Here is a 27,879-nt window from a genome sequence, read left to right on the forward strand (position 1 = left end):
TTTTTTTATTGAATAAGTACTTAATTTCCCCATTAGGCTTCACTACTTCACCTTTTTAGCTTAGCTTTGTGTGTAGTTATTCTCAAATGAATATTTTAGTTCTATGGTGCCATCATCTACACTAATAAAAGAGAAAGATGCAAATTGACTGTATCTCTACAATGACCACCAGCTAATCAGGAGTGAATATGCAAATCAGCCCAAAAAGATGGTGGGTTAATTTGCATATGCAGGCGCCAAATCGCTGGGTGTAGGTGGCGCCAAGTGGCCTGGATCCTGGGGATAGGCGCCAAACCCGAAGCCTCCTGGGACCATCGCTGCCCCTGGGAGGCCAGGGTGGCCCTGCCAAAGCAGCCTTCCTGGAACCATTGCTGGCCCTGGGAAGCCAGGGTGGCCCCACCAAGCAACCTGGGAGCACAGGCCTTGGCCCAGCATAGGCCTGGAGTAAAACGTTGACAGCAAGTCCTTTCAGTATAATTGGGGCATTATAGGCCCACCGAATGATCATTTCCTTTTCTATGAAACACATAACTCTGAAACATTATTTACAATTAAATAAGTTCCATATATTTTGACATTTTACAGCCCTGGAAAGTTATATATTATGATCAGCAAAGTGAGAAGATGAAAATAGTTTTTAGGGTTTTAAAGATGTAACTAATTTCTGTCTAGAAGACACACCAATTCAAAAAGTGATGGTTTTATTGTTCTATAGGACATTAGCTAGATTGTATCTAATTTAGCAGTTTTACTTTAGGCTGCAGGCTCCTCCCTGGCCAGGGCCCAGGTCAGGGCTCATGCAGGAGGCAACCAATCAAAGTGTCTCTCTCACACTGATGTTTCTCTCTGTCTTTCCCTCTTTCTTCCATCTCTCTAAAAATCAATGGAAAAACATCCTCAAGTGAGGATAAAAAAAAAGGGAAAGAAATAAAGAAATGTCATAGCCTATGAAAGAGATATCTTGAAAATGCCTAAAGAAAGTTGTCATTTTTTCATGGTGAAGGGACTGGAATCCGTGTTGATGAAAACACCTTGGCAGCTGCAGAGGCCAGCAGTGGCATCAGCAGCAGGATGATGGGGGCTGTGTCTTCCCTTGATCAACCAGATTGCCTCCTGCAGAGGGAGGCCTACTGATGGCTTAGGCTTGCAGGGAGAATGTCTAAGCTGTCAATAGGACATACCCTGAAGGCTCCTGGACTGTGAGAGGGGACAGGGTGGGCTGAGGAACACCCTCCCCCCTGCAGTGCATGAATTTCGTGCACTGGGCTTCTAGTTTAAAAATAAACCAAATGATAAGAGTTCCACCTTTTCCCCAAGAGATTTCACAAATGGCTTATAGCAAACTCACTAGCAAGCAGGGGACATGCAGGGTGCCTGCCACTTAGCAGCTGCAGTATGACCCCAATTCTGAATCTGAAGCCCCATCTATCCAGCCTTATCATCTGGTCTCACAGTGACACTAAGGGACATGTTTATTGAATCCAGCCTGGAAAAGCTAGCCCTGTCTTTTCTCTCCCACACCCATTCTAGTTTGATCATCCATGAAAGAACTCCAATACTTATTTTAAGAGACTTAAAGTAATGAATTCTATAAGTGTCAAGTGAAAAACAATCATTGCTATTTGCCTTAAGTTTTCCCTTTTGAGTTTTAAGGATTCCTGTCACTTTTAGGATTTGCCATAAGCATTTGCCATAAGCATGCCCTGTGTGATGCTGCTCGTAGTTCTCCAGAATCCCAATTACTTTTAGACCATCTTCATGTGCCTTTAGTTCTGTAGTTCTTCCAACTCACCAAGGGCCGTGGCCCCTACCAAAAGCAAACAGTAACAAACTTGTAGCAACTGTGGGAAAGTATTTACCTACTGAATGGCGCGGGACTTCTGTGCTCCCTGCAGCTGGGGCCGCAGCCTGCTGGTTGGAAATGAAAACTGGAGCCTTCGTACACATTGGCACGAAGGTGACGTTCACCCTCAGGTCAGGGGAGTAGAGGAAAGAGGCTCTGGTGTCAAGTGGACTTGACCCATTTGTCCTTTCCAAGCTGCAGGGCCCTCACCTGTAAAATGGGAAGGGTCACCCTTGCCCAGAAGGGCAAGAATTTACTGAAATGACGCATGTAAACTGACGGTGCTTGGCCCAGAGTGATGCGAGAGAACTATCCCCAATGTTGCTCACACACATCCATATTTTTTAGGACACTCATTGAGACAATGCACAACTTCACAGCTTGACTGAGTACAAGGGTTAGCTACATCGCCATGGCCTAATGTAGTGTCCTTCTTTCTAAAAGTCTAACAAATACTGGGTGTTCTTCCTTACTGTCTGACCCTTGCTCCCCCACACCTTTACTCGCTTCTCACAAACGGCTTACTTGTCTTCCTTCTGTCAGCCCTGGAGACATTTCTCCATAATGCTTCTGCATCTACATATACTTGCTCCATTTCAGAAATGCACTAACGAGTATGACCGGTTTAAATACATTTTCCCGTAGTGTTCCCGCTATTTGTGCTTTACTTTAAAAAAAAAAAATTTTTTTTATTGATTTTGTACAGAGAGGGAGAGAGAGTTAGAAACATCGATGAGAGAGAGTCATCAATCAGCTGCCTCTTGCACACCCACTGCGGGGGATATGCCTGCAACCAAGGTACATGCCCTTGACTGGAATCGAACCTGGGACCCTTCAGTACCCAAGCCAACGCTCTATCCATTGAGCCAAACAGGTCTCAGCTATTTGTGCTTTACTTTTAACATGCTTTAAGTTCTCCCAGGTATCCCAGTTACTGAATTTTAGAGCTCTAAGACTGTTGGTCACTCCTTTGAAGATGAGGAAACAGGTCTGCAGAGGTCCCAGGACCTCTACCCCATCATCCAATCTATTGGACACCGTTGGCAGCACCATACCACCTCTTCAGCTTTCAAAAGAGCAGCTAAGCCCCCAGCCATTGTGGCCTTCCTTCTAAATTATGTGAAAACAAAGCCTGGAGACATGAACTTACATATTTACAAGATAGTTCAAACCTTTTACCTGTTTGCATACGAGAAATTTACCTACGAGTGTGCTGTTTTTTTAAAATGACTCAAGAAAAGTTATGCAGATCCTGAGATCCACTTCCCGTTTGATTCACTGCGGTTATTAAATGATTGTCCTTGATGGTATTACAGACGCGGGCTTTTATTTCCTGCCAGTTGATTGCATCTTCCCTCTAGAGAGTCATGCTTCTAATCTTCCAATGGCAGTGTGTATTTTTTTCATGAGAACTGAGATAACAAAAAGCATCTTTAATTATTCAAATCTTATCATTCATCAGCTTACTGTTTTCAATAAAAATCAGAATTACCAAGTGGCTTTTTGTTTGTTAGTTTTTACAAAGTCAGCAGCACATCTCTCGCTCTCTCTCTATTTAACTCCTTAGGTTTTAATGGGTTCTTTTTTTTTTTTTTTTAATAAATGACTTTTCCTTCCTCTGTCTTGATCAAATAAATGCTTGTATTTCTGCTTTATTGTTCCTTAAGTTAATGTGCATTGCATGCAAACAAGCCAACAGCCACAAAATGCAAAGTGTTTCTTTAATGGGATTATTTTCTGATGCACATGGTGTCTGTTTGGACAATGGGAACATCATGATGCCACCCACATCCAAGTTGATGACACCTTTGTGATTGGGTAACCCCTGGTATTTCAACTCTCAACACAGGGATAGAATCACAGTCCCTAATCATTTTTTTTTTTAGAACATATGTCCTAGCATATTACCTACCTGTATTCTCTTTTATTCTTACTGACATGGTCTGCCTCTAAATTTTCAATCTCCAGATTCTCTCCACAAGAGGCAGAGAAAGCAGACCCCACAATTTCTAAATCATATAAGTGCATATTTATGTTCCCTCCTAAGATGCTTTTCTTTTTTCTTTAAAAAGAAAACCTTAATATTTAAGTCTTTGTCTTTGTATCATGTCCTAAATGTACTCTTTTTTTTCAACAGTGCATTCCATTTGTTTTAAATGCAATTGTTTTCCCTTTTTTATAGGATACTACAGACTATGTTGCCTACGTAGCTAAAGATCCAGTTAATCAACGAGGTATGGAAAGCAACTTCTAGATTTTCTTAAGAGCTGCTGTATACCAACTTTAAAGAGCCATAAATTGTTGTTTTCATTATACAGAGTGATGAGGATCACTAAGAGTGCTGTATTGGGTTCTGGAAACACTATGTAAATTTGAGTTGGAAATAAATGGTAGAGCAAAGTAGAAAAAATATATATACACACAGGTGGATTTAAATCCTGGTTATGTGAGAGACCCATAAACCAAAAGTCTTATCTATTTTTTTAATCAAAAGAAAAGCTGTTTTGACTATGATAGAAAGAGCTGAACATCTTCAGTGGACAAATGAATTACAGATAATTAGCCTCAGTGTGTGTGTGTGTAACCTGTGCACCTGCTGTTCAAAAGCCTGACATGTCACTTTGAGTGCTTGGCTTCTCCTCTTTTGGATCTTAGCTTAAATGTCTCTCCTTCAGAGGGACTTTGGTTGAGCGCCTCTTCTCTCCAGTCAGCCTATCCCACTCTGTTGCACTTTATTTCTCTTCTTATTAACATTCCTCCCACATTTTTATTCTTTTATTTACTCACTTGTTGGTGTTTTATGTCTGTGTCTCCTATTCAAGGCTCTATGAGGACAAGAACTATTTTTTCCTCCTAAGCATTCATCGCAATGCTTAGCACATAGGTGACACCCAATAAAATTGGCACCCAATTTTGTTGAATGGCTGAGTGAATGGAAGAATGAGTTGACTGGATTTCTTGTCTCAGAATTTAGCAAGGTATCCAAGAAACACAAATCCTAGCAGCACCTGGGGTCAAGGGCCTGATGTTCCTTAGGTCATTAGACTTCTCTAGACAGAATGGTTAGTACTGTTCCTCCTCCCTAACTCTGGATCATTCAGACTCTGCTATAGGGATGGGTGTGAAAATGCTTCTTCTTAACCAGAACCCATCAGTTGGGCAGCATCCTCTGCCATGCCAGCACTAAGTTTGTCCCAAGGTGTTTATTATGTATATATGGAGTAGAATTAGGAAATTCAAAGAGCTGTAAGGCTCTGACCGGGTTGGCTCAGTGGATAGAGTGTCAGCCTGCGGATTGAAGGGTCCTGGGTTTGATTACAGTTAAGGGCATGTACCTTGGTTTCAGGCACATCCCCAGTAGGGGGTGTGCAGGAGGCAGCTGATTGATGTTTTTCTCTCATCAATGTTTTTTTTAATTTTAATTTTAATTTTTTTTAAATATATTTTATTGATTTTGTACAGAGAGGAAGGGAGAGAGATAGAGAGTCAGAAACATCGATGAGAGAGAGTCATCGATCAGCTGCCTCTTGCACACCCCCTACTGGGGATATGCCCGCAGCCAAGGTACATGCCCTTGACCGGAATCGAACCCGGGACCTTTCAGTCCCCAAGCCGACGCTCTATCCATTGAGCCAAACTGGTCCCGGCTCATCAATGTTTTTAACTCTCTATCCCTCTCCCTTCCTCTCTGTAAAAAATCAGTAAAATATATATATTTTTTAAAAAAGATCTGTAAGACACAGAAGTGGAAATCTATATGGCTTGCCGGGGAGCAAGTGAATAGAAGACAGTTGAATGTAGATTGTATATGAAGAAAAATGTCTAAAAGTAAGGTGACCAGATCGTCCCGCTTTTGGCGGGACAGTCTCGATTTTCAACAATTTTTTCCCAGGTCCCATGGCGTTTTAAAAAAGTCCCAATTTTTGGAAAGATTCGGGACTTTTTTAAAACGCCGTGGGACCCGGGAAAAAAATTGTTGAAAATCGAGACTGTCCTGCCAAAAGCGGGATGATCTGGTCACCTTCCTAAAAGGCATTGAGAGGGCACACAGAAGCGAGCTAATAAGCAGGGACTCAATCGTGGGGGCGAATGCTGTTTACCAAGGAGAGTTTCCGGAAGGAAGCCTGGGCAGCAGGATGGAGTGGGTGGAGTTAGAGTGAAAGCACCAGGCAGGGGGGTCGTACCGCAGGAAGCTGTTGTGATGGTCAGAAATGATATTGTGGGGACCAGCTGCTGGCACCTCGCAGATGCTCTGTAACTTGCTTGCCAGAGGAACAAGGCCCGGATAAGATGGAGAGGAAGGAACAGGTGGTGAATACTATGCAACACTTCATTGAAATGGACTCACTGAACAATAGGATGAAGAACAGATAAGTGGGCGGGAGAGACAGGAACCAGTGAAGGGAGACGGGGGTGTAGGAGGGAGCACAACAAAGGATACCCAAAAAGAGCGAGCTCTTTGAATGAAGCCTGGACTTCCCAGGAAGGCCTCTGGACAACAAAGCCGTTGATCTCAAGCTAGAAAGGACAGCAGCATGAAAGGAAGAACAGATCAGGAAATCTAGAGGCTCAGTCACTTTGCCATCAGGCGCCCACTGTCTCTGGGCATGCCAGTGCTCCTCAGTAACTGGTGGTGAGAAATGCAGGGATGAGTGCCGGTTGCTGAGGGCAATGGCTAATGAGGACCTGCCTGCTTGCGGATATCCCCTTTGCTTCACTGAGACAACAGAGGCAGAGACCATGGCCGTGTGGCTCATTCACGCAGCGAGACCTCGCTCTGGTGTTTGAGTAATTCTCAGAGCCCAGCTGCTTAAATGGGACCCTCAGGGACCCACAGGCACCCTGGCTGGGGATTCTGAAAAGGCATTTGTGGGAGCTGTTGACTGACTTCATGGCTGGGATTTGAGAGACAGTCCAAATAGGGTTCCGTTTTTTTTCTTTCTTTAGCCTCAGACTGGATAGAGAATAGGAAAGATGCTAGAGCCAGGCAGGCTGGATGGGAACCCTGATTCTTCCTTCGTCTCACCATAGGAGCTTAGTCAAGTGGTTGCACATCCTTGAATCTCAGTTGTGTTAAGTGGGAAGAGCACATCTACTTGCTGGTGGTGTTGGGAGGAGTAACTGAGATAACACAGAGACAGCGTCCACTTCTTTCCGTCCTCACCTCACCATTCCTGCTTAGGGAAATGGGTCTGTCTGGTAGATAAATGACTAAAAAACATAGGGTAACTTTTTTGGATTGAAAGTCAGTACCTCTCCATCACTTACTGCTCCTTTTCCTATCCCTTTGCCCCTTCTTATCTTGGTTGTAGCAACCTCTGTGAGTAGCCACTCTGCTGTCTCGCATACCCCTGCGGGTTAATTCATTTCCCCTCACCTGAGCCTCTGGGCTTGACTTTCTGCTCAGAGATGCTGACAGTTATTGATTACATGTGTATACACAAGAAGCTGAGCTAATCACTGTGTAAGAAAGACAATTCCTGGCCCCCAGAGCTCAACATTTAGTGGGAGAGAGAAACAACCTGTAGGATGTGCACAGAGAATGGGGGGGCGGGGGGGGGCGGGACTAAAGGACAGTGCCTGGAACATAGAGGTGCTGTCAGAATTTGTGGGAGACATGACTAGAACACACGTCACAGAGCCGTGTAGCAAGAACTTGGGATTATGTGTTTGGATGGTGTGCGTGTGCGTGTGTGTGTGTGTGTGTGTGTGTGTGTGTGTGTCAAGGTGGAGTTGCAGAGAAAAGGTAGAAGGAGGGGAGCTGTGGCTGAGCAGATAGTCCAGACACAGATTTTGGAGGGGTCAGAATGCAGGTTAAAAGGTCATTCAGAATCATTGCCGATTCTGAACTTTAAATGATAACTTTTCTGGCATTTGTATCTGTAACAGTGACCTTGGGCAGAAAAGCAGTCTGGAACCATAGAGTCCAGTTTGGAGGCCATCTCACTAGTTCTAAAATGCCCTGGGGAGGACAAATTTATAAAATAATAGTACTTAGGAACTGCTCATATATGAGGGCTGATGAAGAAATAGAATTTAGGCCCAGCCTCGTGGCTCAGTGATGGAGCCTCCATCTATGAACCAGGAGGTTGTAGTTTGATTCCTGGTCAGGGCACATGCCCGGGTTGTGGGCTCAATCCCTAGTGTGGGCCGTGCAGGAGACAGCCAATCAATGATTCTCTCTCATCATTTATGTTTCTGTATCCCTCTCCCGTCCTCTCTGAAATCAATGAAAATATGTGTGTGTGTGTGTGTGTGTGTGTGTGTGTGTGTGTGTGTATAAAGAAACAGAAATCAGCCGTGAGGATTTAATAAGCTACTTTTTGCAGTGAAAGTATCTCAGTGCCAGGCTTATAGTAAGTATTCACCAAATGGTAGTTATTATTACTATCCTGTGTGGTTTGTAGTGACATTGCCACTAAAGGATCAGGGATTTTTACAAATAGAAAAAGACAGAAACCTAATGAAAATAGGGTGGGGTTTTTTTTTTACCCAAAAAGGGGGAATAAACCTACCATTTATTGCGTGTTCTCATATGCCAGGAGCATTTTGTCTGCACTGTCTCATTTCATCCTCCCAGCAACCCTGGAGGGAAGGTATTACAATTATTCCTTTTTACAAAGGCAAATACCAGGGCTGAGAAAAATGAGGCGGCCTTCCTAAGCTCACCCAGCCAATAAGCACCGGCCCGAGTCCAGATCCTGAGCACAGGTTTATACAAGGACATTGCGTGGGTCCAAGAAGCATTTTTAAAATTTTTAAAGTTTAGCCTCATTAGCAAGCAAAGGCACACAAATTATAATTTGATATCATATTTCATCTTCAAATTTCAAACGTCGCTAAAAGTAAAATGTGGCGTAGAATAGCAGTTACTCCTGAACCCTTCTAGCAGGAGGGTGGGTCCATAGGTTTTTCAGGGCAATTTGACAATTTGCATCAAAACTTAAAAAAAAATAATTCTGAACCATCAATTTCACTTCTAAGGGAAGAATGAGGACTTGCACAAAGATTAAGCAATAAATATCATTGGCATATATTATTAATGTAATGGGGAAAATTCAATATTAATGAATAGCAAATTATTTAAATGAATTCATAGACTGTCCTACCATACAGCAATTAAAGCTAGTGTTATAGAAGAATAAATAATGACATGGGGAAATATTCACAATATTATTAAGTGCACAAAGCAGATTATGAGACATTGTGTATAACATGAGCCCAGGTAATTTTTTGGAAGTAGATATACATAGAAAAGAGATTGGAAAGGCACACGCCAAAATATTAGTTGTAGTTATCTCTGAATAGTAAGACTTTAGGTAATTTTAATTTATTCTTGGTGACTTTTTTATCTATAAAACATCTACAATGAATATTTGTTACATTTATAAAGGGTAAAGTGTTTTGAATTCTTAAATAAATACAGAATGGAAACAGAAAGACAATGTTATAAAATTACCCAGAAGGTTTGCTTCATCCAGGGGGAAATGTTCAGCAGACAGGAGAACCCTGGGGGTGAGAGGGTTATAGTGGTGGGTAGAAGCAGGCAGAGAGAGGGGGAAAGGGAGAGACAGAGACAGAGACAGAGACAGAGACAGAGAGAGAGAGAGAGAGAGAGAGGAAGCCCTAGAGAGAATATGAGATTATGCCTTTGGTGGAGCTTGGAAAAATTACAACTTCTTTGCTCTAAGAATGAGTGAGGTCACCAAAGGAGGAACCAGGCAGAGGGTGTCAGGGAGCGGAGAATCAGAGGAGTAGTCAGGGGAGAGGAGGAAACCAGGAGAGGAGTGGCACCGAAGAAGGAGGAAGAGCAGGTTCTCTGGGAGAGGACACTCTGGAGTGTCTCACACTGGAAAGAGTTCAAAGTGAATGAAGGTGGGAAGTGCCATTCAGCCAGCACCGACAGGCCATCGGTCACCTCAGGAAGCATGCTGTCAGCAGGAGCCGGCCTCAGGAATGAGCACGTGGCTGATAGGAAGTGGAGGCGGGCAGAGGAAACTAACTCCATGCTAATCATCTTGAATGTCCCTCCTGTCTCCTGCTTGCTTCGTTCACTTTTAGCATTAGTCCCTTCAAGCCATTTTTTTTCCGTCTTGGCTAGGACCCTTTGGTGAGCTCCTCATTTTATGAAAGGTCTTTTCTGTAGGAAAGGTAAGTTCCAGTAAGAATGTTTTGAATTTACTTTGTGACTGATAACAGCCTGCCCCTGCAATGGCTACAAATGAAGTCTCTTCCCCTCTTAGCCAGGAGAGGTAAAATTTTCTCTGGATCTAGTCTGTTAAGAGGCCCCAGTTTACCTGGACTACCTGCACATATAGTAAGGCCATGGTTCTGAGTCCCTGAAGAAAGTTAAAAAAAAGAAAGAAAGGTGATAAGACCAATTTAACTTAACCCCGTGGTTGGCAAACTGCGGCTTGAGAGCCACATGCGGCTCTTTGGCCCCTTGAGTGTGGCTCTTCTACAAAATACCACGGCCTGGGCGAGTCTATTTTGAAGAAGTGGTGTCAGAAGAAGTTTAAGTTTAAAAAATTTGGCTCTCAGAAGAAATTTCAATTGTTGTACTGTTGATATTTGGCTCTGTTGACTAATGAGTTTGCCGACCACTGACTTAACCCATTTACTTAGGTTTATAGTTACAAAAATACCTGCACTACTGCCCTGCTCACATTAGTTGCCTATGGACTGGCTGGCTTGCTTCTGCAGGCGGGTTTCTTCGGTAAAGATGGTGGACCCCATGCTTCGACCTCACTGCACCATCTGGTGGTTCATCTGAGAAGCTGCACTTTTCAATTTCTTGTTTTCTAGTAACAGCAACTAAAGCCCCCAGAAACAACCCCCAAAACATAGTGTATTAAAAACAAATATAAATCAGTAAAGAATAACCTGCTACCCTCGAAGAATAGTGTCAGCCTTTTGTTCATGACTATCTCATTAGGAAAACCAAAGTAAAAGACAAAAGAAAATGAACCCAAGATTCTTTTACATTTTACTTAATATAGTACCTGATACCCTGCGTCTACCTGGCTGCCAGTGGTGTGAAAAGAACCCAGGTTTGCATCTGATTCCAGTCAAGGAGATCAAAGCTCGGGCCTCCAAGCAAAGTTATCAGATCACTGGAAAATTCTTTTCTGGGAATTGGGACTTTTTATAGTCTCGTCTTTCTTCCTTCCGTGAGCTGAAGACTGGGCAATTCTTGGCCAAACTGGCCGCTTATCTGAGCTTTTGGAGGCCTGTCTCACCCTTGAAAGTGGGCATATTTGTATGTGATTTAAAGCCCATCCCTAGTCTGGCCCATGACCAGCTTAAAAAAGAGCCAAGGCCATGTCCACAGAGCAGCACGTCCTGTCAGCAGTAGCGCCACCAAGACATGTGTGTGTGTGTGTGTGTGTGTTCCCTGAAGCACTGAGGCTGCACCGAGCTTCTGTCCAGGCCAGCCTGTTGGTCCAATGCCATTTCTTCCATGGAGACGCGCGCCACTGGTTTTCTTTCTTTCTGTTTAATCTTCTTAGCAAAGTAAAGCAGACACTTAGGTTGATAGCCTCAGCCTGGGAACAGGACCAAACCCTCAACGAATTAGAATGAGAAAAGCTGAGAGAAATGAAACCTATTAGTGGTCTATGAGAAGTGGTGGAGGACGGTGGTGGGATTGGTGGATGCGTTCATTCCCGCGTGCCCCACGTGCCTTGCCCTGCTCCTCAGGGTGTAAGGGACTGTGACCCAGGAAGGCTGCAATTCCTGTACAGCAGCAGGGACTTCAGAGATCACCCAGTGCCCTGCCTTGGCAGTGAGGCCCTGGCTGTAGAGCAGCTTATCTGGGGGCACACAGGTTGTAGTGTAATTGGAACCTGAACTTGGATCTGAATCTTTTCATAGAGTTCTTTTTTTTTTTTTTTTTTTTTAAATAAGTTTTTATTTTTCATATTATTACAAATGTTCCTTCCCCCCCCCCCCCACACCATTGCTCTCCTCCACCAGGTTCCCACCCCACCCTCTGCCCTTTCCCCTCTCCCCATTGTCCTCATCCATAGGTGCACAGTTTATGTTCAGTCTCTTCCCACGCCCCCCTCTCCCCTTTTCCCCAAGAATCATCAGTTCACTCCCCTTCCATACCTCTGATTCTATTATATTCAACAGTTAATATTGTTCATCAGATTTTTTTAATTTCCTTGGTTTTTAGATTCACTTGTTGATAATTACGTATTTGTTGTTCATAATTTTTATCTTTGTTTACTTTCTCTTCTGAAAGAACCCCCTTCAGCAATTCATATAATTCTGGTTTGGTGGTGATGAACTCCTTTAGCTTTTTTTTATTAGTGAAGCTCTTTATCTGGCCTTCGATTCTGAGTGATAGCTTCGCCGGGTAGCTTATTTTTGGCTGTAGGTTCTTGCTATTCATCACCTTGTATATTTCTTGCCATTCCCTTCTGGCCTGCATGGTTTCTGTTGAGAAGTCAGCTGACAATCGTATAGGTGCTCCTTTATAAGTTACTACCTTCTTTGCTCTTGCTTCTTTTAATATTCTCTCTTTATCTTTTGCTCTTGGAATTTTAATAATGATGTGTCTCGGTGTGGTCCTCTTTGGATTCCTTTTGTTTGGAGTTCTGTGCACTTCCTGGACTTGTAAGTCAAATTCTTTCACCAGGTGGGGGAAGTTTTCTGTCACTATTTCTTTCAGTATGTTTTCGATATCTTGCTCTCTCTCATCTTCTGGAACCCCCATAATTCTGATGTTGGTTCGCTTGAAGTTGTCCCAGAGGTTTCTTACATTATCTTCAATTTTCTGGATTCTCTTGCCTTCTAGCTTCTGTGGAGGAGTGTCTTCTGGCTCTTTATGTTCCAAATCTTTGACTTGATTCTTGCGATCTTCCCTTCTGTTTTTAGGACTCTGTAGAATATTTTTTATTTCAGACAATGTATTTTTTATTTCTTGTTGTTCCCTTATCATTTCTTGATGGTCTCTTTTCATATTCTCATAGGCCTTATCCATCTTTTCTAGGAAATTCTTGAAAAACCTTATAAGCGTAGATTTGAACTCTATATCCAGACGCTTTTTGTCCTCCATTTCTTTCGTTTGTGATCTATTTTGTTGTCGCATTTCGCAGTTACAGGTGGGACGGGGTTTCAGGGTGGAGCCTGCAGCTTTGGCTTCCGTCAGCCCCGCCCTATGTGGGTCCTTCAGTGCTCGCTGCCGGCGCCTCTGAGAGAAAGGTGCCCTCAATTTTCGCCTGCTGCCAAACAGTCTATGCTCTCCCACAATGAGCCCGGTATTGGGGTTCAGTTCAGTTGGAAGTGGAGTTGGAGGTGGCGTTCACAGCAGTCTGGAGCCCCAGTCTCCTTCCCGTCAGGGCAATCCCGCGGCACAGCCGACCGTCCCTTCTCTGGGGGCAGTGTGCGCGCCTCCGGGACCTCCTTTCTCCGCTACCCCGGGGTTCCGACTTACAGCCCAGCTCCCTATGGCTGAGCCTGAGTCCCCGGGGTCTGGCCCAGAATGGGGGTTCAGAGCAGTCAGGGGCCCAGCACAGTCGGAGTTTTATCTTCTTTCCGCTAGGGAACACCCGCCAGGCACTCGGCCTCCCTCCTCTCCGGCTCCATCCTCTCCGCGCGCTGCGTGTCTCCGTACCTTAGGCTTTTACAGCTCCTCCGCGCTTCCTTCTGGTTTTCTCCTTGCTTCTTGTTGTAGGATTTCCAGTCAGTCGACTTTCCTGTAGTTCTGGGTAATGTCCATTTTATATTTTAGTTGTATTTTATTAAAATTGTTGTGTGCGGCTGCGGCTAGTTGCCTACCCGAGCAGCCATCTTGGATTCTCCCTTCATAGAGTTCTTTTAACCATCCTTGTTCTCATTCTTCTCATGGGAGTCGCCCTCCTTTCCTCCTTCCCTCCCTCCCTCCCTCCTTTCCTCTCTCTCTCCCTTCTTTCCTTCTCCCTTTCATTTATTCATTTATTTATATTTAAATTTTCTGCCTCTCTCATTATCTTCCCCATGTTTATCTTTATTTATTTTTATTTTTTTAAATTAAATTATTATCTCTGTACATATACCATTGCCCCCCCCCATACATGTCCTCCCTCCCTAGAGTTTTGTGTCCATTGGTTGTACTTATATGCATGTATACAAGTCCTTCGGTTGATCTCTTATCTTCCTCAGATCTCCCTACCCTCCCTGCTGTAATTTGACAGTCTGCTTGTTGCTTTACTGTCTCTATATCTATCTTTTGGCTCATCAGTTTATAATGTTCTTTATTATCCAAAAATGAGTGAGGTCATGTGGTGTTTCTCTTTCATTGATTGACTGGCTTATTTCACTCAGCATGATGTTCTCCAATTCCATCCAGGTTGCTTCAAATGATGAGAATTCCTTCTTTACCGTGTTTATCTTTAGATATCTCCTTGATTCTAAGAAAAAATAAAATTACAATTTTTTTGGTCTCCATTTCCATATGATTTCTGATCTTTTCTTTATGTTTAATTGGACCAAGAATTTATGAGGTGAAAAACAAAAAAATTCAAGTGAATTGCCTTTTTTTTTTTTTCTTTAATCACAATGTACCACACTTTTTTTTTTTTTTTTTTTTGGCTCAGCTAGGGTATTTTGTAGGTTTGAGGCTATGAGGCCTGACCAGGAAGGAGGAGAACATTCCCCAACAAGGTGACCCACTTTTGGTGGGACAATACCGATTTTTAACAATTTGTCCCGCGTCCCACAGCATTTCTAAAAAGCCCAAAAGATTTAAAAGAATCTTTCAAAACATTGGGATTTTTAAAAAAATGACAGTACGCGGGACAAATTATTAAAAATCGGGATGTCTGGTCACCTTACCCAAAGACCATGCAGTCACTTGCACCATTCAATCCTGGAAGGACCTGCCCACTATTGGGGGCTCACTGAAGGTCTTATTTTAATAAACTTGAAGACAATTCCTCACAATAGAATTATTTATGTGATTCGGGGAAATATGAATTTATTCCATCAAAACATATTTTTGAAATACTTATGCATTGGTCGCCATGTGAAGATACTAGGGAAAAAGAAGGGTCCATGAAATGTCAGTCTAAAGATAGATCAAACATTTTCCTTTGGTTTGGAAAGGATATAAATTGTGTTTTCAACACTGTAATTAGCTCCTAGTCTATTTCAGGATCCAGGTTGCTTCTTTAAAGGGACAACTTTATAAGGAATGATCAATAACTTTTGGGGTTTTGACACCTGAGCATTGTTTGATTTTGTAATAGCACCCTGCCCCCCATCCCTTCTAAAAGTAGTCAGACATAAATCCTTTAAACAAACATCAAACTAATCTAAAATTACAATTATCTGACATTTCTTTTTTAAAATGTATTTTTATTGATTTCAGAGAGGAAGGGAGAGGGAGAGAGAGATAGAAACATCAATGATGAGAGAGAATCATTGATTGGTTACCACCTGCATGGCCCCCACTGAGGATCAAGATCGCAACCTGGGTATGTGCCCTTGACCGGAATTAAACCTGGGACCCTTTAGTCTACAGGCTAGGGCAGCATCTGACATTTCTTGACATGATTTTCAATGCTTGGCTAAGAAACATCAGTGTAGGTTTTACCATAACCTACTATTATAGGCTCTACAAGTTCAATCACAGGTGAATGAGTTGCCTCTTTAAGTAAATTCAACATTCTGGCCAAGACAATGCAAAGCTTCCACATCAACACAGTTAAGCCCTTCCATAAAGTCAGGCATCTCTCCTCTCCTGTGTCCCCTTTAATCATTCTTTCATTCTCCCAGTGTTGGTTTTAGGGTTCCCAGGATCTACGATGCTTTTCCAGTATCTAACCTACCGTGTTTCCCCGAAAATAAGACATCCTCCAAAAATAAGACCTAGCGCATGGAAAAATAAGACATCCCCTGAAAATAAGACCTAGCGCAACTTTGGGAGAAAAATTAATATAAGACACTGTCTTATTTTCGGGGAAACACGGTAGGTTAGATACTGGGAAAGCATCGTAATTCTTCAAGCACCCAATCTTTTTTGTTCTCAGAGAACAGCTGAGTTTTTATAACATTCGTGTACCTATTTAACCATTATCAAGCTTTTCCCCAATTGTATACAAACCAATATGTATCTTAAAAAATTTCTCACGAGACATTGCCTCTATCTTGAAGTCATCCTCAAGACTCTTTCTAAGCCATTCTTCTGAAACCTCCAATTCAATGAAATCTTCCTCTTGCAAGGCCTTAAGCATGGCACCGACTTCTCACCGGGTAGGATGGCATTCCTTATGGAGGGGAGAGTGATTTCCAGCCCCTGAACACGAGCTCCTTTGTGGGTGGCATTCTGGCAGCTGCCCCCTTCACGACTGGCTTCTCCAGTTTGCTTCCCAGGAACTGCTTCTCAGAGAAAGTGCTACTAAAACTTGTAATATCTTCTGATAATGCCATCTTCACAAAATCTTGATTCTGATGCTTATTGGAGGTAGTTTTTTCCCCCCATAGGGTTCGATGATGGGGATTCCGGACCATCACCGGCAGCTACAGGGCAAAGGGCTGGCTAGAGGAAGGGATGTTCTAAAGCCTTATCATCACTAGGTGTTCATATCTCTTCTGGGGGATATGAGTGGAGAGGTTTGGAAAGATACCTTTTGTCAGCTTTCTGTAGCATCCCATGCCAGGACAAGACTGAAAAACTCATCTTCCCTGCAGACTGCTGTCCTAAGCATTTCCTGTATTGAATTCCAGAGCTAACACCGACCTTGAGTATTCATCAAAATTGTCCTACTACTTTTACGAAGATTATCCCAAAAATACCTGCCTGGAGACTAGAATTTGTGTTTTGAAATATTTAGATATAGACTATGCGTGTTTCTGCTCTTGGATGTGTATGAAATCTGAGGTCTTCCCAAAACCGGTGTGGCTTAGTGGATAGAGTGTCAGCCTTCAGACTGAAGGGTCCCGGTTTTTATTCCGGTCAAGGGCATGTACCTTGGTTGCGGGCACATCCCCAGTAGGAGGTCCGCAGGAGGCAGCTAATCGATGTTTCTCTCTCATCGATATTTCTAACTCTCTCCCTTCCTCTCTGTAAAAAATCAATAAAATATATTTTTAAAAAGAAATATGAGGTCTTGTTATACCACTTCAGAGCTGAAGAGAGCTTGTACCTCCTCCTGTTTATTCAATTACCAGGTCATATTCTGGAAGTATTTTTACTTCATATAATCTTCTCTTATCGAAAATTGGTTATAATTTTTTTTGTATATCCTTTTGCAGCCTGCCACATTTTGGAATGCCGCAGCGGAATGGCCCAAGATGTCATAACTACCATAGGGCAGGCTTTTGAGCTCCGGTTTAAACAATATTTGAAAAATCCTTCTTTGAGTACTTCCTGTGAAAGGTCAGCCAACAGTTCTGTAATTATTTACTTACTATATTTTTAATTTTAAAATGAATATGGCATTTTTCCATTTTTCTTCCATTCATATTTGTCCAGCTATTGCTCCTTGGCTTGTAACAAAATGAAAGAAGAAACTAAAAGTGAGAAGGGATCAACCATGCTTCTCTGATGTTACACAGCACTATGAATTAAGTAGCATCATAAAATAATAAACATCAATAGATTTCTCAGATTTATTTCAACCCCCAAAGCATATCAGTAAAAACAAAATTCATTGAGAAAGAAGAGCAAAATAGTAAGAGTCAAATGTCTACTGCAAGAATTCCTGTTGGGTTGTTGGTTTGCAGTGCAAATAGGTCAGCTCCAGCTAAATGGTGACCCAAGGATCTGGTGGTTCTGTCTCAGGCACAGAAAGGCTGCAATGAAAGCCGAACGCGTTCAGGCCGGTGGAATGCGATGAGGCCCCTGGCTTACAGAATTCACACCTGAGAAACAAAACTCTTGGGCACTTTTAAATGCATCTCTCCCCTAATTTGTCGTTTTGGGTATGAACAAACACTGGGTTTGGAGCTCACCTTTTATGAGGTGGTTGAGGGCAGCAAAGGAGAGGTGGTTACCCGAAGGTGCCGATGTTGAATTTCTCCCAGGGCAGCTCTTAGAGGCTTAGTGCTGTCACTGTGCTGACATGTAATGAGCCCAACAAAACTGTGTGTGTTTTCAGTGGAATCGGCTCAACCCAAAAGGACTTGATTTACTCTTTTTCATAAGAAACGTTTACTAATTCCAATTTGGAAGAAAAGTACACTTGTTTTCTTGCCCTGTTTCAACTTAAAAAACAACGCATGTTTACATCTATCTACCCTCTTGCCACATATGGTTCTGATATTTATTTATGAATCCCACATACTCCTGCAGACTTATGCAGACAAGGTAGCTGGCCAGAGCTTTTTAATTATTTTCCTCTTGGTTTACTAAACTGGGCCAGGCCCTGTGCCCAATTGCTACATTTTCTTTGAGCAAAGCATTTGTGAAATGGTACAAAGCATGCTAAAGGTACCTGGGAAAACTTTGTATTTTTATGTACCATTGACAAAAAATGTCTCACATTCAGGGAGTGTATATATATATAATTTTTTTAAATTCCTGGGTGTGGGAAGGAGACACAGAAGCATCACCCTTGTCACTTTGGTTGGCTTATCCCACTTTAATTGTCCACAGAAATCTAAACAACTCAGCCATCTGGTTGCTTCCATCCAGATGTTTGACATGGCTTAATCACATCTGTGGACTTACAACATGAATGCAGTGTTTTTCAGGATGATTTGCATGATTCTGACCCCTCTGCATCCCCTACAGCATTTGAATTCCCGCCCAGCCTCTTGGGGATTCTTTTTTGCCTTACAGTGAGGAGGTGCATATTGATGGCCATGCTGAGGAGAGAGACGATCATGAGTATTACAATGAAATACCAGGAAAGCAGCCACCCATGGGTGGTGTTTCAGACGTGCGGGTCAGAGTTCAAACCACGGAACAGATGGCTTACTGCCCCATACGGTGTGAAAAGTTGTGTTATTTGGTAAGTAACGTCTTATTAGGATTGGAACTAGCAAAGCGACTCTGTCCTTATCACTAGAGAGTTTATTTTTTTATTTTTTATTTTTTTAATTAAATTAGTATCTTTGTACATATACCATTGCCCCCCTTCCTCCCATACATGCCCTCCCTCCCCAGAGTTTTGTGTCCATTGGTTGTACTTATATGCATGTATACAAGTCCTTCGGTTGATCTCTTATCTCCCCCAAATCTCCCTAACCATTTGTGGGTTTCCAAATGCTAATTTAGAGAAAGTATCATCTTCCTCAGTACTGAGCCAGAGCGTGAATCATTGACAGGGCCTGGCATAGATCATTTTTACTCCAATTTCCAACCTCAGCCTCTGCAGCTGATCTCACATCTCACTTCACTGGGAACCCCAGGGCAGTCCAACACTTTATCCTCAACTTCTTTCCCCGTCGCCAAGTCTTCCTACGTTCTCCTTGCCTCTCTTCCTTAGTTACTGTCTCCACAGCTGGTCTTTCCCCGGGGCTCCTGATCCTACCCACCCGTCCTACCAACTCTGCGCCCTTGTTCTGTCACCAGCCTCTGTCACCACCTGCACTCTCTCTCTGTCTACAGGTTCCTTCCCTTCTGTCTGCACAGAAACTTGGACCCCTTCAACCCAACTAATAATGTCCTACCTCTCCTCTTTCTTTTACCCACAAACTTGTGGAAAAAAAACACACAACTATCTTTACCTACACTTTTAAGATCTGAATTCCACTTGACAACTCGAGAGAAAGTACTTTTACAGTAGTCACCAATTTCTTTTTTTTTTTTTTCTTTTTTTTTTTTTGGCCATCAATGGTTAATTGCTAAACCTCCTTCCTTCTTCAGTATTCTGAATTTGTCTCCAGCATTTGATACCTGTTGGCCGCCTTGTGTTTTCTTAGATCTCCTCTGTTAGCTTCTAAAACATTTCCATGGTGTGAGGCTGATCCCACATCTTTAGTTGCTGTTTTCTTTCTTTTGTCAGGCTTTCCAAATTTTATTCTAAATATTTTCAAATATACAGACAAGGTGGTAGACTTATACGGTGAACACTCATAGACTCACCATCTAGATTCAACCATTAACATTTTTCTATATTTGCTCAGTCACCCTATGCAGCTCTATCCTCCATTCATCCAGCTTATGTTTGATGCATTTCAAAGTACGTTACATCTTTTCTTTTCTGTCTTGTATTCTTGCATCTCCTCCCCCTGGGAAGCCAAGCCCCTGCCTCACCACCAGGAAGGCCCTCTCCAGTGCACGGCCCTGGGGCCTGACACCTGTGTATGTGGTCCTCCAACTTCTTCCGGCTATTGCCTCTCTCAGCTGTAATGCCAAGTCATAAAGTTGCTTGTTTATATCAAGACTGAACTGAATGTTTTCTCCTGGACTCCAATACAGGGTCCTCTCCTGATTTATTCACATTAAAGCATGGCATTGCCACTCTTACAATGATCTACAGGTTTGTTTTTTTTTCATTTTCCTCACACATTGAGCCCTATATCTACTCATTGTAGAGACCTAGGATTCTATGTCTTTTGAATACGGCCAACCTTTTCTACTCCTAGCCACATCTTTCTAAGTTCTAGTCCTCAGTTGCCCAGATGATTCTGAAAGCCCCTTCTTTATCTCTAATTTCATGCCCCCAAACGCTCCCGCACAAAACCGCTGGGTTATATTCCTAAAGCACAGACACTCCTTCTTGAAGGCTTCCCTGGATCCCGTCCCATTACTGAAGGGAGCACGGGATGTTTAAGGATGAAAGTGCCTGGCACAAGCCCCAGCAGAGTAGGGCTGCCATCTGCCATTCACGGTTAGACAGAGGTTGCCAAGTGGCCGGTGTTTAGACAGGTGTCCTGGAAGTCACACCTTCTCATGGAGCCTTGGACCGAGTCCCGACATGTGAGCTCCCAGCAGGAGTGTCCCTCAGGGCGTGCCTGGTGGCGGCAGCCGTGATGACCCTCACCCCCGTCTCTGCGGCTCCCAACAGCGCACCCTGGAAAGGAGTCCACACTGCTCACCCCAAGCCCCAGTTTCCTTTTTGCACCTGCCAGGCACTTCCTGTATCCCAAAGTGAAGTCTGCTGCGAGTGTGATTGCTGCTTTGTGTATTTTGGGGAAGTTCAGGAACGGATGCTACGATTGTAAATGTCTCACGAGGTGTTTGTCCCTGCAGCCTGGGAACTCCGAGTGCGGCAACGTCTATGAGAACTGTTTGGAGCAAAGCAGGGCCATCGGTAGGTACAGTCGCCCTTCCCCATCAGCCACTCTCCCTACCCCTTTCATGTCACATGGTCATGTGAGGACCTTGCTGTAACACTGGATGGGAAAGGCAGGTGCAGCCGAAACCGGTTTGGCTCAGTGGTAGAGCGCCGGTCTGAAAGGTCCCAGGTTCGATTCCTGTCAAGGCATGTACATTGGTTGTGGGCACATCCCCTGTAGGGGGTGTGCAAGAGGCAGCTGGTCGATGTTTCTCTCTCATTGATGTTTCTAGCTCTCTATCTCTCTCCCTTCCTCCTCTCTGTAAAATATCAATAAAATATATATTAAAAAAAAAAGAAAGAAAGAAAGGCAGGAACACGTTCTGCCTCGGCTACAGGCTTCTGCATGCTGAGGGACCCCGGGGGCCGCATGCGGGTCCCTCTGGAGGCTCATGTTTCCCCCTCCGCCGCACCATCCTCCTGTCTCACAGAGCCTCTCATGGCTCTGACACAAAGGCTCGTCCTGGAAAGGTGCTTTCTCTGACTCCCGCTCCGAAGATCAGGCAGCGAGCTAATGCGAAAATGAGTGCTTGTCAAATCCACCAGGACTTAGAGAGAACCTTTATTCCTGCTTGGCAAATGGAACAAAGAGAAATCTGAAGCGTGAGTCCCGATCCCGGGCCCACCCACCCCAGGCCTGCCGGGGCGTTAAATGTCTGATGACGGTTTGTGGTTGTTGACACAGGGCGCAGCTTTTCTGAGCCACAGGTGCATGGCGGCCATTCGCAGACTGGAAACTATTTTCATAAAAACAAAGTATACGGACAGATAGCCATTTCATGCATTCATTAATGTGTTCATTAGGGAAGGAAAGTTTTGCAGCTTCGCAGGGGGAGGTAACTGGACAGTGAAAATAATACACAGAGGGGAAGGGAGAGCTGGGTGACCACATGTGAGGCGCACTAAGGAGATTAGCAGGAACTTGCCCTGTAGAAGGTAGTCAACTCCCTAGGATCCTTTGGTATTTCTGATGGGATTAAGCCAATGTAATCTATTAATTTTGTTATTTTTATGCAGTGGTGACAGTATGAGGATTTATTGTTTTGGGTATAGCTGTGAATACCACCTTCCCCCAACCTGAAAAAATACTAGGAGTAGTGAGTAATGCACTAATTAAAATTCTTCGAAAGCATGGCTTCTTTTGATAGAAATTAAAAATTCATGCTATTCTTTAAAGTTATGTAAATGTTTAAGAAAATTCTTAATGATCCGACTAAAACAAATTAGATGAATGGTAAATGTCTTTTTAACACTATGCTCCCTGCCCTAACCAGTTTGGCTCAGTGGATAGAGCGTCGGCCTGTGGACTGAAGGGTTCAGGTTCAATTCCAGTCAAGGACATGTGTCTCGGTTGCAGGCTCCATCCCTGACTCTGGTTGGGGTGTGTGCGGGAGGTAATCGATCGATGTGTCTCTCTCACATAGATATTTCTCTCTCTATGTCTCTCCCCATTCCTTCGATTCTCTCTAAAAATCAATGGGGAAAAATATCCTTGGGTGGAGATTTAAAAATAAATAAAACTTTGCTCCCTGTGAGCTATAATTGCTCCCTCCTTCCCTCCTTTCCCTTTCTCTGGAAACCCCTCACCTAAGGACCCCATTTTCTACCTGTGCTGACACTCCATGGAACTGTCTCCATGCTCTGCCTTGATCTCATTGTATAGTCTTCACTAGAGGCCCGGTGCCTGAAATTCGTGCATGTGGGGGAGGGGGCCCTCAGCCTGGTCTGTGCCCTCTCACCATCCAGGAACTCTTGGGGGATGTCTGACTGACAGCTTAGTGCTGCCGCGGAGGTGGGAGAGGCTCTTGCCACCCATGAGCCTGGCTTTTGGCTGAGGGGTGCTCCCCCTGTGGGAGCACACTGATCACCAGGGGGCAACTCCTGTGTTGAGTGTCTGCCCCTTGGTGGTCAGTGCACATTGTCGCGAACAGTCATTTTGCCGTTGGGCCAAATCTGGCTCTCTGACATTTTCCGAGGTGTCCCAGGTTGCGAGAGGGCACAGGCCAGTGCATGATAGGAGCTGGGGAGGGACATGGGAAGTTGACCAGCTGGGGAGGGACCACAGGAGGGCTACAAGGCATGTCCAGTCCATCTCGCTCAATCCCAATCAGCTGGACCCCAGCAGCAAATTAACCTATTGGTCAGAGTGTCTGCTCCCTAGTGGTCAGTGATCATCATATTGACTGGTCTACCAGTCAACTGTCTGTCCCCTGGTGGTCAGTGAATGTAATAGCGACTGGTTGAGCAGCCTTAGCATATCATTAGTAGATTACGCTTTGATTGGTTGAACGGCCGACCAGATGACTGGACACTTAGCATATTAGGCTTTTATTATATAGGATTTCTTCAACAATTCACTCAATGCCTCCTTACTGTCCTGTAGGTCAAGCACTGAGCTACAACATTGTTTCTTTTAAAAAGCAGGTTCCTTACTTCCAGTGGGAACCAGAATACTAGGCAGCTCCCTGAGACCATGGGGCTAGAGAGAGGCAGCCCTGCGCAGGGGCCGCGGCAGGTGTGGTTCTTCCCGTTGTGGCAGGAAGGACGTCCCTAACTTGTTATCCTTTCATCCAGGGACACACAGGAATCAGGTGTTCTTACCTTGAGTCTGCATTAGGCATATGTTTAAAAAGTGATCTGAAATTCTTGACCAGTGAGCAAATTAGTAGCAGTTACCAGAATAGCAAATAGACATTTTTATGGTTTTTCCCAGAGATTCATACGTAAGCATTTGGGAGACACCTATACAAATATTTTCAATAAGGGTTGGTTTTTTTCCTCCTAAGACATTGATTTATTCAAATATTGACTTAAAACTTGAATCCCAGTGTATTATAAATACTGCAACAGGCTTTTGGTTGTTGGAGGAGTTAATTGTATTTATTTCCAGATGTATAAAATATCTCTATCTTTAATAATAAATTCCCCCCTATGGAAAGAAATAGTTAGCAAAATAAGATAATGTTTCCCCAACCTTAAATTTAAAATGGGAATGTTGATAGTTTTAATAAAAAAGATGTTAAATTCCCACAAACCCTACTTACAACTCTTAGTACTTACAATGTACACATCGTGTGTGTGCTTACTAGTGCATTCTGCCAGAAACCTCCTCTTGGGCTGGTTGGATGGTTCTCGGTCGCACTTGGCACAGAGGACTTTTGGCCTGCAGAGCAGCTGGCAGGTGTGGGTAAGCTTCTCCCTAGAAAGATTTTAAATCTGAGTAAAGGATGATATATATATATTTAATTTAAGACAACATTGCTGACTTAAATATAATGGCAAATTTGGAAAAAAAAAAATGAATGGTAGTTTTCAGGAAAGACTGGGTGAGGACATGGGCGCTTTTGTGCCAGCCTGTGGGATGGCAGACTTGGTGTGGTGAGTGCATGCCAGCGCTCCATGAGGGGCAGACGAGCAGCGCCCTGTGCTGAAGGCCGGCTCTGGATCTTTAGATCGTGGTGGGGTCAACCTGGGTCGACACTCAGTCATCTGTTTATTCAGCTGACAGACATTTTTCTTTTGAGCATCTGCTTTCGACCAGACATTGAAGATGCAGCAGGTACACAGATAAATGGATTCAAGGAATTTTTAGTCTCAAGGGGAAAACAGACAAATAAGCAGATGCCTTCAGTGTATCAGAGAGTTGCACCTCCCTTGTCCAGCCTGAGGAAGGGAGGAACTTACCAGAAGGCTTCCTAAAGGAGGTGGATTCAGAGCAGAATCTTACAAGATAAATGGAAATTAGGTCAAATAAGGGATGGGGCCCAGCCACTGTGGCTCAGTGGTTAAGCATCGACTTATGAATCAGGAAGTCACAGTTTAATTCCCAGTCAAGGCACATGCTTGGGTTGTGGGCTCCATCCCTAGTAGGGGGTGTGCAGGAGGCATCCAGTCAATGATTCTCTCTCATCATTGAGGTTTTCTATCTCTCCCTCTACCTTCCTCTCTGAAATAAATAAAAATATATTATAAAAAGCAAAGGAACAGGTGGCTATTACAGTAGGAACTAAGCACTGTGGGCAAAGACCCAGAATCAATGAATAAATACACCCTGAGCATTGATAGGAACCTCTTATTGTATGCCTACTAGGAGGCAGGCTTTATGCTTACTGTAGTCAGAATCTCAGCCACATTTTTTCATTTAATCATCACAACCATATTTAAAGCAAGGCACCCTCATTTTACAAATATGAAAACTGATACTTTGAGAGGTTAAGTGGCATGCCTCACACCACAGAAATAGTAAGAGATAACACAGGGGTCTGAAGTGAGGTCCCTGTTCATTCAGAAGCACACTGCTTGCAAACACTTTTGATCATATTCCACTTTCAGTAAAGTTTTATGAGCAGACACTCCTAAATAAATGGTGATTTAATTATGTATAAGTTATCGACATGCATACTAATATATTATGCATGTATAATAAAACACACAAAAATAGAAAATTTCGAAGAGAGTTAATGATAAACATTTTCTAAAATTTCTTGCTAATTACATTGGCTGAATACTATCATTAGATAATATCAAGGCCCAATATATATTTAAATCTTTTATTGATCAATAAAATTGACATAAATCCACATTTCAAATCTCAATAATTTTAACTTTTGGTAGATCAAACTTTGCACCTAATTATATTACTCTTATAAGCTCTAATGCAGCTAAGGAGGAGCTTGTACTAAGAAGAATAGTCTTCAATTCTTGATTTCTTTGCAGTGATCTTTTAGCCACTTAACTATTTGTGAAAGTAAGTTTAGTTTAAACGCGATAACACACTTCATAAATCCACTTAACCAAGCAGATGCAAATTGTCATGTGCTGCAAACAAATGAGGTACCTTGCCAACCCCTCCCTCTAGAAATCCCACTCCTCCCTCAGGGTAGCCCATGTATAGAATATGACACGGCACAAGGTGACATGTGACCCTGATAGACAAGATGTGCAGGTATTAAGAGTTTTGACTTCCGGTTGGGCTTCCCCAAGTCAGTGCACTCTCGGGTTCCCATGCTTTGCAGTACAACAATCATGGCACTATTCACCGTGATGTGAAGTCCAATATGAAATTGGTCTTTTTTGGGACACATGGGAGGGGCTTAGTGACTGAAACAACAGAAGGACTAATGTTGTTTTATGGTGGGATGATGGAATGCCACTGCCACCACTTCATGTGCATCTTGGTCATCTCGTAGCACCCGTGGCCAAAACTATAAATGTACTGGTTTCAATAGCAAAGCAAAAAAAAAAAAAATTCCATCCTGGCATTCTCAAGACAGAACCATCTGGACAGTACAAAGTGCTTGAACTACCTGCCCTCTGGTAGTGAGCTGTGGTGCTAATATCCATTCATCCAGTAACGTTGTTGATGGCATTCTATGTGCCAGGCATGTGCTATGAGCAGGAGTAGCAGCTGTGAACAAAACAGATGGGATCCCTGTTCTCATGGAACGTGCAGTCTAGAGACAGTTCACACATTAAAAAATAATAACTTGCCCAAACCGGTTTGGCTCAGTGGATAGAGCATCGGCCTGCGGACTGATAGGTCCCAGGTTCGATTCCGGTCAAGGGCATGTACCTGGGTTGTGGGCACATCCCCAGTAGGGGGTGTGCAAGAGGCAGCTGATCGATGATTCTCTCTCATTGATGTTTCTAACTCTCTATCCCTCTCTCTTCCTCTCTGTAAAAAATCAAAATAATAATAATAATAATAATAATAATAATAAACAACCTAAGCAACAAAATGTATTACTCTTGTGATAGGGACTCCAAAGGCCAAGGACAGACTGCTAGGAAAGCAGAGACTGAGCCTACTCTGAGAAGGTCTTTTGGGAAAGTGAGGTTTGAACTGACACCTGAAGGATGAGGATGATGGGGGAGGGGAGAGAAGAGCATGTCAATCAGAGAAGATGGCCTTGCGGTGGGGATCCTACTGTAAGAAGGCCAACGTGAGCCCACTCGGGACAAGAGGGGTTACGAGGGAAGCTGGGTGGCCAGGAGTAGGGCCACGGGCTTGTTGAAGACTTTGAGTTTTATCTGAAAATTCTTCGTGCAAGACTAGGCCTTCCTTCCTCCAGCTGCCGGCACTGGCTTCCCTCCAGGACCCGGACCCGGGCTGGCTTCCCTTGGGCCACTCCAGGCACCGAGGATTGGGGCCGGCTTCCCTCCAGCCCTGGATCGGTCAGGAAGGACCATCAGAATGATGTCCAGTCTAATTAGTGTATTATTCTCTTATTATTATAGATACAATGGAAGGAATTAAAGGATTTTGAACCTCTGGGAAATATAATGAGATTTTCAGTTCTAAAAAGGTCATTTTGGCCACAATGTGCAGAATAGAATGGAGAAGAGAGGATGGAGTCAGGGAGGTGGAGGAGATGATCTGAGGGGTGTGTTCTTTCTAATAAAAAAAAAACACAGCAGAAACACCAGTCCTTGCTGCAAGGCTGTGCTGGGCAGAACAAAACTGAGCATGGAGAGGAGAACGCTTCCCATTCCCGCTCTAAATTATTTTAAATCAAGGAATGAGTCTTTTGAAAAGGAGTTTGAATAATTGGCATTCAGCTTCCATGTGGTAGCACGTGTGTTTTCTTGGTTCTGGACTGCAGCTCTGAGCAGTGCTGTCTGCCAGTTTGTCTGTCTGCTGGACAGTCAGCCTTTTTCCTGCCTGGCTGTTCTTTGGCATCTTCCTGCTCCTTTTCTGTCTGTTTGAAGCCGTGGGGCAGGGAAACCAACGAGAGGGAGCTTTTCCTCAAAGACCAGAGCTTATCTTCATTCTTCAGGTCAAACCTAAAGGTTGATATTCAATCCTAGGAGGGGATGAGGGTGGCT

At 43.5% G+C, this 27,879-nt stretch overlaps 1 protein-coding gene across 1 annotated transcript in view; it reads left to right on the forward strand.

Annotated features, from left to right (window-relative positions):
• The window catches only part of SHC4 (SHC adaptor protein 4), a 113,000-nt gene that overhangs the window by 72,872 nt on the left and 12,249 nt on the right, over positions 1–27,879 (forward strand). The window contains exons 6-9 of the mRNA XM_084899093.1: positions 4,026–4,077; positions 17,084–17,207; positions 18,612–18,783; positions 20,970–21,030. Coding sequence (XP_084755219.1) covers positions 4,026–4,077; positions 17,084–17,207; positions 18,612–18,783; positions 20,970–21,030 — 409 coding nt within the window. The remainder of the gene's footprint in view (positions 1–4,025; positions 4,078–17,083; positions 17,208–18,611; positions 18,784–20,969; positions 21,031–27,879) is intronic.

The sequence above is a fragment of the Pipistrellus hanaki genome (genome assembly GCF_964339955.1).
Source record: "Pipistrellus hanaki genome assembly, chromosome: 1".
In the NCBI taxonomy this organism is placed as follows: domain Eukaryota; kingdom Metazoa; phylum Chordata; class Mammalia; order Chiroptera; family Vespertilionidae; genus Pipistrellus; species Pipistrellus hanaki.